Below are 14413 nucleotides of genomic sequence, written 5' to 3'. Positions count from 1 at the left end.
TCTAAATAAGGAAGGCAATAAATCCAGCTCACCTGTTGGTGTATTTTTAGTTAAGTTCCAAACCCAGCAGAATGAGCTGGATAAGTGGGTAAGGGACAGAGCAATATGAACATACAAATGGACATTTCAGAAAGACAAGTTTTGTCTGGGTTGGGATTTCTGGGAAAGCTGCTCAAGAACCAGGACAGAAGTTATGAGCATCAAGCAGTTCACAGAAACATCACTGTACTGGAATTTGCAGAGAAAACTTTGTTTTTCAAGTGATCACAGAACAGGGACTCTGTAAAAGGCCATTCCACAGCTGCCAAGATGCTTAATGCCATTAAGTACACTTGGATCATTTCTAACATACTTTTTACTGCAAGGGCTGAGGCACAAACTTAGTTTAGGCTTCCTTGGCCTGTTCTTAATTTTTAAAGGAACAGAATGAGGTGAGGAACAACATATCTGTTTCCCAAGATTCATGGAAAAGATGGCTACAGCAAAACATTCAACTTCAGTAAGTAGAAAGGAAAGAGAGGAGATTCCCCTGAACAGATCTGTGTGCTGCTGCCAAGTCTGGTAGGATTGATGAATTTAATATCAGCAGCAGCTTTACCTTTTCAGCTTCCAGCCTCAGCCAGCAATATCATTAGGGATGGCAGGAGAGCTAAAAAATGGCCAAGCCCATGAATAAGGAATTACTTCTGTGCAAAGTATTAACTTAGGCCCAGCAAGCACTTGGATTGAGGCATATCCTAATTAGATAACTCAGGTGTCAGCCTACTTATCACCCCTACCCTTTAACTGGGAATTAGAACTTCAATAACGAGCTGGAATGAGTTTGTTAGAACTGGAGATTTACCCAGTCTGTTGAGAGCTCAAGATGATGAGAAAATCACTGTAGCAAAAAAAAAAAAAACCAAACCAAACTAAACCCCAACAAAAGCCCACACAGAATCACAGAATGTTACAGGGATGGATGGAACATTAAAGATCATCTCATTCCACCTCCTGCCATGGGCAGGGGCACTTTCCACTGTCAAGGCCTCATCTCACCTTATACTGATTTGGCACAAAAAAGCATAAAGATAAAAGAAAAAAAAAAAAAGGTAACTGAAAAGGTAACTGATTTTAGAAAGTAATTTAGGACTCCTAATTGCAAATTCAGTATTCCTAAATATTTTACTGCAAGATAAGCTATGGATAATAATATTCCATTTAACCAAAGTTGTGATTCCAAAGCAGCTGGAATCTAAATCATGCTGCCAGGAGCTCTCCACTTGCACTGCTTCCTGCTCCTCAGGTCCCTGCTCTTCCACAGAGTGAGCACCACCACAAACCACTGCCAAACCCAAAATGGGACAACTGCAGAACCCTTCCAAGGCAGAGGGCTACAAAACCAGGGCATCCTTTCTTCAGCAGAGCACCATAACAGCAAATCAGCAGATTTTTCTTTTTAAAGGAGCCCATCTTCCTTGAACAGCATTGCCTGGGACCAGCTCCAGGATTTCTGGTTTTTTGCACCAGTGGTCCTCAACCTACAAGTGCCTGACTACCACTGAAATCAGAGCAGTAAAACAGAACATCCCCAGCCACTGCTGACATCTCTGCCCCAGCAACTCCTCCAGACACAGCCTGCATGTTCTGGGGCTGAAAATAAACTCAGCCCTCCCTGTATCTCCTCAGAAGAGCTGAGCTCTGGGACCTGGCTGGGGAGAAGAAGCATCTGAGTCACAAACCAGGCTGAGGATCGATGCTGTGGCCACACTGAGCACCACTTCCCACAAGCAATAAAAGGTTTATCAGCAGCTGACTGTGCCCCACAAATGTGATCTGATGCAGTGATTGGAGGAGTACTCACCCTCTGCACAAGCATCCTCATCCTCCTCTTCACCCAGAGCAGCCTCCCCTGCGTGGTGCCTTTCGAGGGCTCTGTAAGGAGGTGGCAGCTTCATGGGAGGTGGAGCCCCATATTTCCTCTGATGGATTCAAAGACAATGAGTTACACGTTTTGTAACCTCTGAGAACGTAAAAAAATCCCATTGTCTGTTGCACTGCATGTGCACAGGCACAGCACTTAATTACAATGCTAAATTCTGCAGCAAAGGCTTTTTGTGCAAGAAAGCAGAGCAAGAAGTGACACTGGACATCAAGAAAAACAAAACTAAAACACAATTGTGCATGCACATTTACTTGTTGATAAAATACTTGTGTATTGTCATAAGCATCAAAGTGTGAACACTAATCAAGGGTTAAAAACAAACATTGAGTTATACCCTGTTTCTTATAAGCCTCCACAACAAAACTGTCTGGTGCTGATAAACATCAATTTTTAAAAAATACATCAAACAAGAACTCAATCCTCTTAGTCCACACATGAATATTTAAACATCCCAGTCCGTCCGTGTTTTGGCGTAAATTTAATAAAGGTTTTGAATTATATCTCCCAATAAAATTCTATTACCTCACATAAATACAGGCAGCTCCTATAATGATGCATATAGCGGCGCATGGCAGGAATGCAGAGCAGGCTCTGAGGCTGGAGAGGCTCTGGCTCAGCTCAGCAATTGTTTCACAGCTCCAAGGAACCGAGTCCTGCCTTGGTGTGCACCAGGACTCCACTAAAGGATGCTCAGCTGCATCCCCTGCAAGCCCACTGCTAATAGCAGGATGCACTTTAGAGAGGGAACACCAGGGAGCAGATGCCATTAGAGCACCCAGAATTCCTGTAATTAATTCCTTCTGTGGCTGGGAAATATGACACAACACCCAAACACATCGAGCCCAGGATAATATTTCATTTTTTCAGCGATGAAAGCTGAACCTGTGTATTGATTTTTAAATTCTTCGAGCTGAATTCGTATAGAACGGTGCAAGTAGTGAGCTGCAATATGTGGAAAATTTGAAGGGGTAAAAATATCTGTCATCTCATCCATTTTAAAAATTAACAGGAAAGCATTGCACTGAACACAGAACACAATGATAAATGGAATTAATTCAATCCACCAGTAGCAAAAGTGTGTAGTGAGAGCACTTGGAAGCACAACAGCTGTTTTCCAAAAGGATGTAACACACTTAATGGTGCCTCCTACTTTTTTCTTGAAGCCAGCACAGACAGAACTGTGCAAAATCCAGATGATCCAGGAAGCAAGGGAGAACTTGGCTTCTGTTTTCCTGAGCAGGTAAAGATGGAAAATCTGCAGCCTCACTCTCAGCTGCCCATGACAAATGAGTCACTTTATTATCACTGTAATTTAGTAATAACTTACAGTCTAAATGTTGACCCTTTGGCTTTTTAAGACCTTAAATGTTTGTTAGAAAGCCTGTGTGAAATTACACGAGGCACCCAGGCTTACCCAGCAGTTTTCCAGGCTCAGAGGGACAAATATCTCTTATTTCTCCTGTCCCACTGAAAATCCAGATGAGAAAATTGTGCCTGGCTCCTCCACTGTACCACGTTTTTGTACCAACACAGGGGCAAAAGCACAGTTCACACAACCAACCAGCAAAATAATGTCAACATCTGTCTTGTCCACTGTTGTTTGAAGTGGTTTTATAGAAATTAAAGTGCTCATTTTGAAACAAACAGATCAATAGAGGAGGATAAACGCCAACAAATCAGAGAAAAACCTCCAGCATTTGAAAAGATACAGGAAAAGGCAAGTTTTCCAGCTGGATGTGGCTGCTTTCAAGCCAAACTCTTTTGTGAGTGTCTGAAGACTGGACTAGAAATATCAGTGATTCCCCATAGGGATGTGGACTAATAATCCACTAATAGCAACTCTTCCCAACTCCGAGACGGCCCCACAGAAGTGCACTGCCACTGCTTTGTGAGCCCATGTTCAAAGCCCAAAAGGAGCTACATATTCATGCACTGGAGCTCTTCTATATTCCACCCACCAGTTTACAGCAGCAATAGATGAAAAAGGCCTGAAAAAGACGAGGCTCCCTCTTTAACCTCGGAACGCCGCAGAACGCGGCGCACCGGAGCGCTGCAGATTAAAGGCAGCACGTTGCCAGAGGATGAGAGCTTTTGAGATTAGAAATACAGATAAAAAAAAAAACACACAAGAGAAGGGGATTGTAAGTGCTTCATTGGAAGTATTATCCTCTGGCATGAAAGCATGTCTTCCAACACCTTTTCTGATAACTGAGCCTCGCTGCTCCTGTCCCTGACTGGATCTGAAAGGAGCCTTTACAAAAACTTTTGGAGGTAAAAGGGTCCTCTCAAGTACCCAACAAACACCAGAGTGCTGAGTAGGATCAAATGGAAACTTCATCCTATTTGTAGTTAAACTGCACCAGGCAAAACTTATTGTCTGCATTAATTCTGTCTCTGCTCCTGCTGCTCTCACACCCTCGAAGAACCTGAACTACACTCCTCAGTCAGGACAAATCTCCCAGGAAAACACCAAGGCCATGAGAGTGATGCAGCTGAAAATGAAAAATTAATTTTTCCCTTATTCCCTTATTAACACAAACTCCCTGTTTTCTACCAAACAGAGTTTTTTCTCTTTTAAAGCTGCTGTGAAGTAGTTTGGAAGTCACTGTGCAGTAACTGCCTCACAATTAGCTGAGCAGCCACAGATCCCTCAGTCATTTCCTCATTTTACACAGCTGGGAAATGCAGGAGACTCTGTGGATGTCATCATCCCACAAGGTGATTTCACTGGATTGCAGGCAGCCCCACACTGAGGATATTATTTGTGTACATGTTGCCATTGCTCTGTTTCTGCTGAACAAAGGGAATCAATTTGCCTCCACACGGAGCAAACCAGGTACTTCAGAGAGCTGACAGTGAGGAGCTGTGCTAAGTACAGGGTTTCAGCACCCAGCAGACACCCACAGAATAAATGTCAGAATATTTGGCAGGAATTTGGCAAAAAGTCGCAGAATCAAAGATATTTCAACAAAACACTTCAAATTTAATTTCAGACTTGGGAGGAAGCTTATCATAGAGTTAGAATACATGCTATTATACCATTTGATTTAGTAAAACCTGGGTACAGCACTGAATGCAATAAATACCTTATCACTCTTATTTTCTTTGTCTGCATCCTGATCTTTGCTGACTTTGATTCCCTTAGGCTGGGCAGGAGAAACCACCTGAAAACCAATGTACATTACCCACATTAGAGAGAGAATTACAGCTGCAAAACAAACATCCAAAGTCAGCTCCTGACAACAACAAAGTTCCCCAGTGTACTCTGCACTTTGCCCAGTGTAAAAGGGCACTGCAGTGCAGTCTACAAATAATATTTTTTCACTGGATTACATTCTTACATCAAAAGTTTGGAGTTTCTGTGTGGACTTCAGGCAGGTAGAATTGTATGCCTGCTCTTACTGAGGCTTTGAAAAGTTTCTTGCCTTGGCCTCAAAGATGAGGAGATGCCTCAAATCTCTTGGAAATTAACTTGCTCCCAGGGAACTGTTTCAGGTCCCTCTGGTGACACATCTCACAAGGAGCTGCTGGTGTGAATCTGACTCATTTTAATTCCAGCTTAGCTCCTTTGGATAACAGAGTTTATTTCTAGATTATAAAATACGGACAAATTAAAATGCATAGGGCCAGACTCGTACTACACAGGTGTGAGAGTTGAATTAACACCTAGTCAACAGATTTGCATCTACTCCATGCAAATTAGACAAATGAGGTTTCCAATTAGGCCAGAGAAGTAATCAATCAATCAATTGGTCTGTAACTGACTGAAAGGATCCATCCTCGGACACAAAAATGGATAGAACTGGCTGAAAGGGAGTTTAGCCAAGTTTAAAATAAGATGCATGTTATGCATTTATTAAGTTTTGGAATAAAAATTGAAATAAACTTACTTTTGGTACATTAGCCAAGCTCTGGACTACAAACACCACAGGATTTCCTGCATTCTTGATGGCATCTACTGCTTCCTTGTGGGTGGCATTTTGTAGGTCTACCCCAGAAACCTGACAAACAGTGTTTATTTTTATTAGGTACAGAGCCATTACAAGGCATCACACACACTTGCAGCAGATTAGTGTATCTGAAGAAGGCATCAGAAACAGTCAAGAGTAATTATTTGTAAAGTATGATTTGATGATGGTTTAAAGAAAAGTGTATTACTTGGTACTCATAATTAAAAGATGGCCATATGTTGCCCAAACCAATTCTTCTAGATAAAAACATAAGGAATGAGATTGTCAGGGTGTTACATAACATTAGATCTAACTCTTTCAGGCTGTACCTGTTTGTAAATTAAACCTGAACAGCACTATCAGCTTGGCACCCCAGATACTGAAGTATTAATTTGGAGAAAAATGAGTAAAAAAAAATCAACCTGAGGTGAGAGGCAGGAATGACATTTTCCCCCGCAGCACCTGCCAGAATCAGGGATTTATCCCAAACAGTGGTTATCAGTTAACCACTCTAAATCCACACACACAAAATAACAGCCCATAATTCAGTATGAACACTCTGTGTCCTTGTATATATGAAATTTATGCTCACAGATATGCTGTAACTTATTCCTCATTTGTACAGGAGGAGGACACTCCCATTTTTTTCACTTCCCCCTCAGACACCAGGACACATCTTTTCTTAAATACAGAGGAGAAAGTTAAAAGAGCTCCATAGTCAGCGCTTAAAAAAAAGAAACACCACCAGAGCTTTCCTTTGGTTTTCAAAACAAAGTGTTGCCAATACCTCATGAAGTGGTGGCAGTATTTTGTTCCTCTCTCCACCCAAAGCCGTTTGAGACAATTTTTATTTCTTAGACTAAAAAAGAAGGTTTATCTCCATTTACCTCAAGTATTTTATCTCCAGTTTTTAAAGCCCTTGTTCTTCCTGCTGGGCTGTCTTCCAGAACTTGTTTGATAAAGATCCCTTTAAGTTCTTCTCCATTCTTCAGGCGCTTTATGACAGTTTGTCCACCAACAATGCTGATTCCAAGAGACACCTCAGGGTCTCTGAAGATCTCAACACTGTAAAAAAAATATGTGGTAGTTTCAAGAGCTTCAAACAGGTTTTTTTTTTTTAAACTACAATGCAAAGCCTTAAATAAATGTAAGCTCCTGGTCTTTCAAGAAGATTTAACAGAGTAAAGGGATAAAGTAAGAAGCCTGAGAATGCTCTCAACAGAGTTGAGTTTTCACCCTGAGCAGATCTCACCCCACAATAAGAGCAAAATTCTGCTGCCAATCCCTGCCCACTGGGCAGAGGCTTTTATTTCAGAGAAAGTCAGATCTTCAAGTAAATACTCATCCCCTTTCAGCTTGAGCAAAGTGTCTGGGAATGGGAAGCCCTGCAAGTGGCACGATGGACAAATAATGAAGTATTTCATACCACTTTCTGAACACTGACTTCAGTGCATATTCATCAGCTCAAGCAGGAACTTTCTGATCATATTTTACTTGGGACCATAAAAACAATTCACCTAAAAATGTTAACAATACAACAAGGATGTGGCTGAAAAGGCTGGCGTGGCAATTTGGAATCCTGCCATGGGGGTTTAGCAGGGAACCCCTGGAAAGGGAGACAGCCCAGCACTGTGTGCATTGTTCATGCCTAATAGTTATTAAATGAGCAAGAACTTGCAGGTCATCCACAGCCTAAACCAGCCAAGCTCTCCCAAGTCAGCTGTATAAATAGAAGGCAGAATTCTGCTGAACATCTGTTAAAAATTCCCTGTCTTCAGGAAAGCCCAAGGTACACAGGTACCCTAAAGTTATTGGCAGAGGAGGAGAGGAAAAAAAAAAAACACCCAAGAAGAACTAATGTGGCTCACAGAAAAAAAAAAGAGATGAGGTAAATGGGAAGGAAAAATATGAACATACATCCGTGGTGGTCCCCAGTGGCTGAAGTTTGGAGTTTCTTCTCCTTCTCCTTCTTCTCTCTCGGGTAATTCACTAATTTGGGGCAGAGGGGAGGGGAGGAATAAAAAATAAAAGAGGCATCACCCATGCCAGGTCACAATTCCTCACATATTTTGTATCTGGCAGCGAGACAGCAACACCTTCTCACACTGCCCAGTTTAAAGCAAATGTACAGAGTCAACAGACCAGACAGGAATTTTTGTATTTAGGTTTAAATGTACTTAAGGAATGCTCCAGAAATAAACATGATGGGCAGACCAAATTTATAAGCTGCTCTGTGATACACAAATCTGCACTGCATTTACTCACTGGAAATGACTATTTAAGCAATTAACATTTACTTTCTGATAAATATGCTGTGATGCTTGGAGAGGGATATAAACATGCCAAAAGCAGTAAGCAGATCATGATCCAAGTGGGAGAACAGATCCTGTGTGTGTTCCATTAAACCCTACAGAATAATCCCCTCACCTTATTGTGGAGCTGCTTGCCCTCTGAGAGAGGATTTCAGATGAAATTAGGGGAGTACTGAGGATTGGAATCAACAGGCCCCAAAAGCTCCACCACCCACTGACCCCAAACTGGTGGGGAAAGACTGGGACAGATAAAGCAAATATCCACAGCAATGCCAGCTCAAGGCTCTTCAACACCATTGAAGTTTCCTGCAGAGGCCTGAGAGCCCTGGCTGAATTCTGCTCCTCCCAAAAGGAAGAACAAAGGGAAGGGAAAACCAAGAGGAGAGCTCCTGAAGGAGCCATGAGTAAAGGCTACATCCCTCTCCTCCAGGCCCCCTCACTGCAGTGCTGGCAGAGCCACTTGCACATTTCTGTCCCAATATTCAAGGGAGGAAACATGGGAAGTTTTCAGGTTTTAAACCAAACTCCATCTCCTGTGAAAGCTACAGAGCTCTGTGTCTGTCTGAGCATTCCACACAGCCTTGAATCATGATTCAGCTGAGTAAAGCAAGAGGACAGTCAGGATTATGAACTGAATCCTTTCAAAAGCTGAAGTCTTCCTCCATACCTGCCTGATGCTGCTCTAGGCTGAGCTAAGGTGGTTACTCTCCCAGATTCCCGGCTCTTGGGAAGAACATAATTCTCCTCTTTCAGGGCTTCCTTTCCAGCTGCTTCCGAATCAGCAGCAAGCTCAGGTCCTCTGGAGTCACTCTGAAGCTTTGGCCCTGAAGAAAAAAAGGGGGAAGATGTGAAAAAAGGGGGAAGATGTGAAAAAAGGGGGAAGATGTGAACTTTTGCTTCCTCCATCCAGGCACCCACCAATTATTTCACCCTTGGAATCAAACCCTTTATCCCACCAGGTTCCCAATGCGTTCAAGGCCAGTCTGGACAGGGCTTGGAGCTCCTTCCTCCCAAGCAGGGAGTGCCACTCCAGGCAGGTTGATAAATTTATTTCTCTGATGAATCCACCAAATCCCAAGCATCCATCTGTGGCCATCTGACAAGGAGAAATCTGAGCACAGATCCAAAACCCAGGATATGGGGCAATTTTCTACCACACAGATCACCTGCAAATTTCTGGTTGTGCTAAAGACACCTCCAGAGCCTGTCACTTTATTTCTGTATTTATTTATCACTGGTCAGATTTGGAGGAGGAAGCAAGATTATAAAGCTGAAACCCATTTCATGCCAGAGCCTGCAGAACTCTTGATTTGAATATTTTCCCATTTGAAAGTATTTTTGTTTTGGTTAAAAAATTGAAATTTGTAAATATGAAATTATGAGATAAAGAGAAACCTTCTTACAAACCTAAGTTCATCTCAGTTTTCACTTCTGCCTGGGTAGTTTCAGTATCAAATAGGTCTTTTTGGTAGCTGCTGGGAGCTGTGGTTCCAGAAATGTGTGACCTTAAAGCAGCATTCTCTTCACACTTCACAGAGGAGAAAAGAAGTAATTAAAGTTAGAAAGCAATGGTATTAACTTACACAGGGGTATTTGACAGGAACATTAATTTTTACCGCAAACATACACATTTCCTCAGCTACATTCATATTTATTCAGGTAACTATGAAATACTAACTGCTCATTTAAATACTAACTGCTCATTTATGCACTGCATTAAGAAGAGGCATGAGAAATGTTACATGCAATTGAAATATAAAGCAACTGTATCTTTCTCCTCACCTGTAATTCAGACAAAAATTTCTTTCCTTTTGCTCATTTGTTTTTTATAAGTAACAAACAAATAAATTTAATTTTGTGCACTGTGGTATAAAACTGTCAGTAGAAACTTCTTTTTATCTGTTTATACACATACTGCTTAAGGGGACAAGCCAAACAAAACCTGAAATTCTCTGTGGCTGTGATGTCAAATCCTTTTCCACTCCATTTTTTCTCATGTAAAAGCACACACGCCTCAGAAGCTGGTGCATGGGAGGCTGATAATATCAGTTTTTTGTTTGGTGAGGGGATGAACAAAGAATCAGAAAGAAAAAATAATTCTCAGTACTTGAGAAAGATGTACAAATAAGAGTTTTGCAATTTACCTGAACCTGTGTCCTCCCACTCCTTAATCCACCACTATCCTTGCCACAATTCCTTCCACCATATCAGTTTTTACTCAAATACACAATCTGGCTGAAGGAACTGATTTGGGTTTATAAAAATAAGGAAAAGAGGGAGTTCCTTTCACTGAACCCTCTGGACTCTCAAACCCATGATGTGACATTCTGCTATTACTGACATGCCCCATACCAGCACAGCTTCCAAAAAACAAAAACCCAAACCCACAAAAAAACCCCCAAACCCACAAGTTTTTGGGTAAAAAGACAAATTCAGGATGCCTGTAAATACACCAATACACGTATTTCACTCCAGCAGGTAAATATACAGGCAATAGGTTACCTAAAAAACCTTCCAAAATGTACAGAAGGAAAGACTGGTGTCTGCTAGAGGTACACAAGTCAATAAATCGTCTAAGTTTAATAAATGAAATTCTAGTAATTAAACTGAATTTAATAAATTAAATTCTAGTCATTAAAACCCTAGAGAGAGTCCTGAGGTTTGGAGTCTGCCCTGAGGGATCTGTGCTCAGCACAGCATTCCTTACCATTTGATCTTTCCTGAATGGATATTCCAGGGACTCTTTGGCATTTAGGCTAACACTGGATCTTAAATCTTGTATTTCATCATCCTCCAGTTGCTCTGCCCATCGTTCTGTGTCCAGGTTCCTGTCTGAAGCTGCCTCCTCTCCACCTGATGCATCATCCCCCTTCAGGAAGTCTGAATCCTCCTCATATTCCTCATCCACCAACATTTCCCGTTCCTCCTCCACGTCCTCTGCTCTGACTTTCAGAAACTCACACATCTCCCAGGACTCCTTCCCATACTCCTCATCCTTCTGAGAAAGCTGAAATGACCTTCCCAAGTCCAGATGGGGCTCATCAATGAGTTCTTCTTTGAAAGGCACCTCGTCCCTGAAACCCTGCAAAGATCATTAAAGAAATACAGATTTTACACCATGTTTCCACCCCACTCTTTTAAAGCTGTGCTTTATTTTCTGCCCACTTTAAAAGTACATCCTGATTTAAAAAATCTTCTACCTTTTGCGTTTTCTAAAAGAAAATAGAGTCTCTGACTTATGATTTTAACACTGAAAGTAGACAGTGCAATTATTTTTTTTTTCAATATAAAGAAATTTAAGTTGCACAGCTTAGATGCTGCTGCAGCCATTTGGAAAAACCAATCTGGCCTGAAGTTAGGGAATGAAATTATTAATTAACACTGAAACAGCCATAGGAAAGAGTACATATAAATCTAGTTAAAGTATCTCTGTGCTTCAGACATATCTGCTGTTGCTTCATGAATGCATGAACATTTCTTGAAATGCTATCAGCTAAATAAACAGCCCAAGAGTTTGATTATGCAACAGTGTCAGCAACTTAAACACCCCACAAAAACCCCCAAATAAAATCCATACTTGCTTGCCCCTACCTTGGATATTCCATCCAACTTTTAACCTGGGGCAGAGGGGAAATGGAAGACCCAAATACCCCCCAAGAAAAAAAGGATATAAATGACTGTTCATTACCTTCCAGCGCTCAAACCACAGAGCAACCAACCAAAAAAACCAACAAAACCGAGGGAAAAGGTATAAAAACCCACTCTGAAAGATCTCACTCAGCAGCTCCTTCTTTGGGATTTGTCACGTGCTCCCCCAGCTTCCAACAACTCCTATTTCCCCAGATGGAATGGGGTGCTGATCACTGGCTCTCAGTGAGGCTGCACAGGCAGCTGGGATTTCATGCCCTGCACTTATCCCAGAATTCTGCCACACACTGAGAGCTTTCCCCTCTTTTCCTGCAGGCCACCAAATCCCTGTGGCCCACAGAACCCCCAAACCCAACTTCAACGCCCTGAGCCCCCAGACTCCCAAACCAATGGACAGACCCAGGGCTCCTTCCTCAAAATGTTTTTGTTTCTGCTTCCTGCCCCTTCCCAGGCTCCCCACGGCTCTGCACCACTTCTGACCTTCGGTGTCAGGATCCTGTTTTGTTACATTTGTACAAATACAGAAGGAAAGCCCCAGACACTGGCGAGATGTTTGTATAACTCAAGTGAGAGGCAGGAGAGAAAAGAGGAGAGAGGCAGGAGCATAAGGAAACAATGCAGCCAATAGCTGGCACAAGAGCAGAACACCAGCAACCCAGAAATTAGCCCATTTTATTAATTTAATTAGCATTAAATGTCCCTTTAAGCCATCTGATCTGTGTACCTCGATCTCACAAAACCCCCAGGCTGAAGAGATCCTGATTCTCTCCATGTTCACTTCATTCCCCTCGGCTCCTGCAGCGTCGTTCTCCCAACACTTCCCCAAGCCCAGGGCACATAAATCAGCTTTCTCTGCCCAGAACCACGCAGGATTTGTGTCCCTGACCCAGCAGTTTGCTCTGCATCCTCCCTGACTGCTGCACTGCAGCACCAGACACCACTAACACCACAGGGAATGCTGCAAACACGACACCGAGGCAAATAAAATCCTCAAATTCCATCATTTTGGGGCTGAAATTCAGGTTGCCAGTGCCTCAGAGCGGGAGCCAGCAGAACACACCACTCCTGGCTACCTGTGTGAGCAGGTAAGATAATAAAAAATAATTTTGGCTACTACTAAAGCTGTCACACATGAGGTAAAACAAAATGCAAGTAAATTTTCCTGTGGGTGTTTTGTCCAAATTGATCGTTCCAGTTTCAGGACTTTAAGATAAAATATTTTCTTTAAAAATACTTAATGACATTGGTTTTATTTAGGAAGTAGAAAACCGGTCTAAGCTGGCAGAGGATAAATTCTCTGCAACCCTTCTCATGCCCCCAGAAAACAACAAATGCCATTTTACATTGTGAAAATCAGTAAATATCACTTATCATCATCCTGGCTAATTTCTTCACAGTGTACCCACATCTACCCTACAATACTTCTCCTTTTGGTGCTTCTAATCTACCATTTCAGCATTCAAACCAGTTTTACATCCAGAGACAGGTACACATGTTCAGCTACAAGAAAATCTGGAATTTATTTTTCTTCCTGTGTTGCAGTTCTGCATGATCCTTTATGTGTTGTATTTTCTGGTGTAAAAAGAATACATTTACCAGCATGAATTTTGCAAAGCACTTGAGAACAGATGAAAGTTACAAGATATCCACATCTCTCTAGCTCTGCGCTGGTGAGAACTGCAATATTATTGCCTATTACCCTGGTATCTGAGTTTCTCACTATCTTTAATGCCACATCCTCCCACAATAAACAGAATTATTTCTCAGATAGTAAGGATGAGGAGAGTTGAGGCAAGAGCAAAGAAATCACTCCAGAGAACATTAGAAGGCTATGAAGAAGAAAGTATTTCAAGAGTGCCTTACACTCTGAACTACTTTTTTGTTTTGCTTCACGATAATTAAAAGCATTCTGCTTCCATACTTTACTTTCTGGGCAAAGCTGAGCCCACCACTTCTGATTATAATAACAACACAGCATTCCTATTTCATATCCAAGGTAACCCAAGGTATTTTAATGACATAATAAATTTGATAAGGCAGTCTGGGAGCTGCATTGGTGAGTGCTCCCAATGTACTTGGCACAGTTTGCTCTTAGAGGGAATCCAATACTTCCAGCCTTATCTGAAAAACATACTGCATTTTTTTACTTTAAAACATCATTTCCTGTCTGTATAAACTGGAGCTGAACCGAAAAAAGTAACCAAATACCTGTGGTGCTTCAAGTATTACTGAGAAATTTGTGTTATCTACTGGTTCTGGAGACCCAGGGCTGCTTTTGATGCTGCTGGTATCCACACCGTGCGTTTTCTCCTCCTCTCTGCTGTCTCCCTGAAAAAGGTAATCCAAACAATGAGTTGGGAAAATGACCAAAAAAAAAAAAAAAAATCCCACATCTTTTAATAAATTAACAGGGAGAAGGAGAACCAGCCACTGGAAAAGAATCATAAAAATAGAAAGTCAAAAATGGAGAAGTCAACAGCTTTTGTTCTTTGAACGTACTGGTTCAGATGCACTAAGACCTAAAGAGATGTGTAGGAAGGGAAGACAAATACAAGGATATGAACAACGAAATACCAATT

General features: G+C 41.7%; 1 protein-coding gene across 1 annotated transcript in view; it reads right to left on the bottom strand.

The window, feature by feature from the left end:
• The window catches only part of PATJ (PATJ crumbs cell polarity complex component), a 143433-nt gene that overhangs the window by 80127 nt on the left and 48893 nt on the right, over positions 1-14413 (bottom strand). The window contains exons 18-26 of the mRNA XM_077182599.1: positions 14043-14162; positions 10894-11268; positions 9594-9714; positions 8854-9010; positions 7792-7863; positions 6762-6939; positions 5815-5925; positions 5011-5088; positions 1844-1961 (exon numbers count right to left, since the gene is read on the bottom strand). Of these exons, the coding sequence (XP_077038714.1) occupies positions 1844-1961; positions 5011-5088; positions 5815-5925; positions 6762-6939; positions 7792-7863; positions 8854-9010; positions 9594-9714; positions 10894-11268; positions 14043-14162 (1330 nt within the window). The remainder of the gene's footprint in view (positions 1-1843; positions 1962-5010; positions 5089-5814; positions 5926-6761; positions 6940-7791; positions 7864-8853; positions 9011-9593; positions 9715-10893; positions 11269-14042; positions 14163-14413) is intronic.

This window comes from Agelaius phoeniceus, chromosome 8 (assembly GCF_051311805.1).
Source record: "Agelaius phoeniceus isolate bAgePho1 chromosome 8, bAgePho1.hap1, whole genome shotgun sequence".
Classification (NCBI taxonomy): Eukaryota; Metazoa; Chordata; class Aves; order Passeriformes; family Icteridae; genus Agelaius; species Agelaius phoeniceus.
Note: the sequence above shows the minus strand (reverse complement) of the source record. Positions and strands in the feature narration are given on the sequence as shown.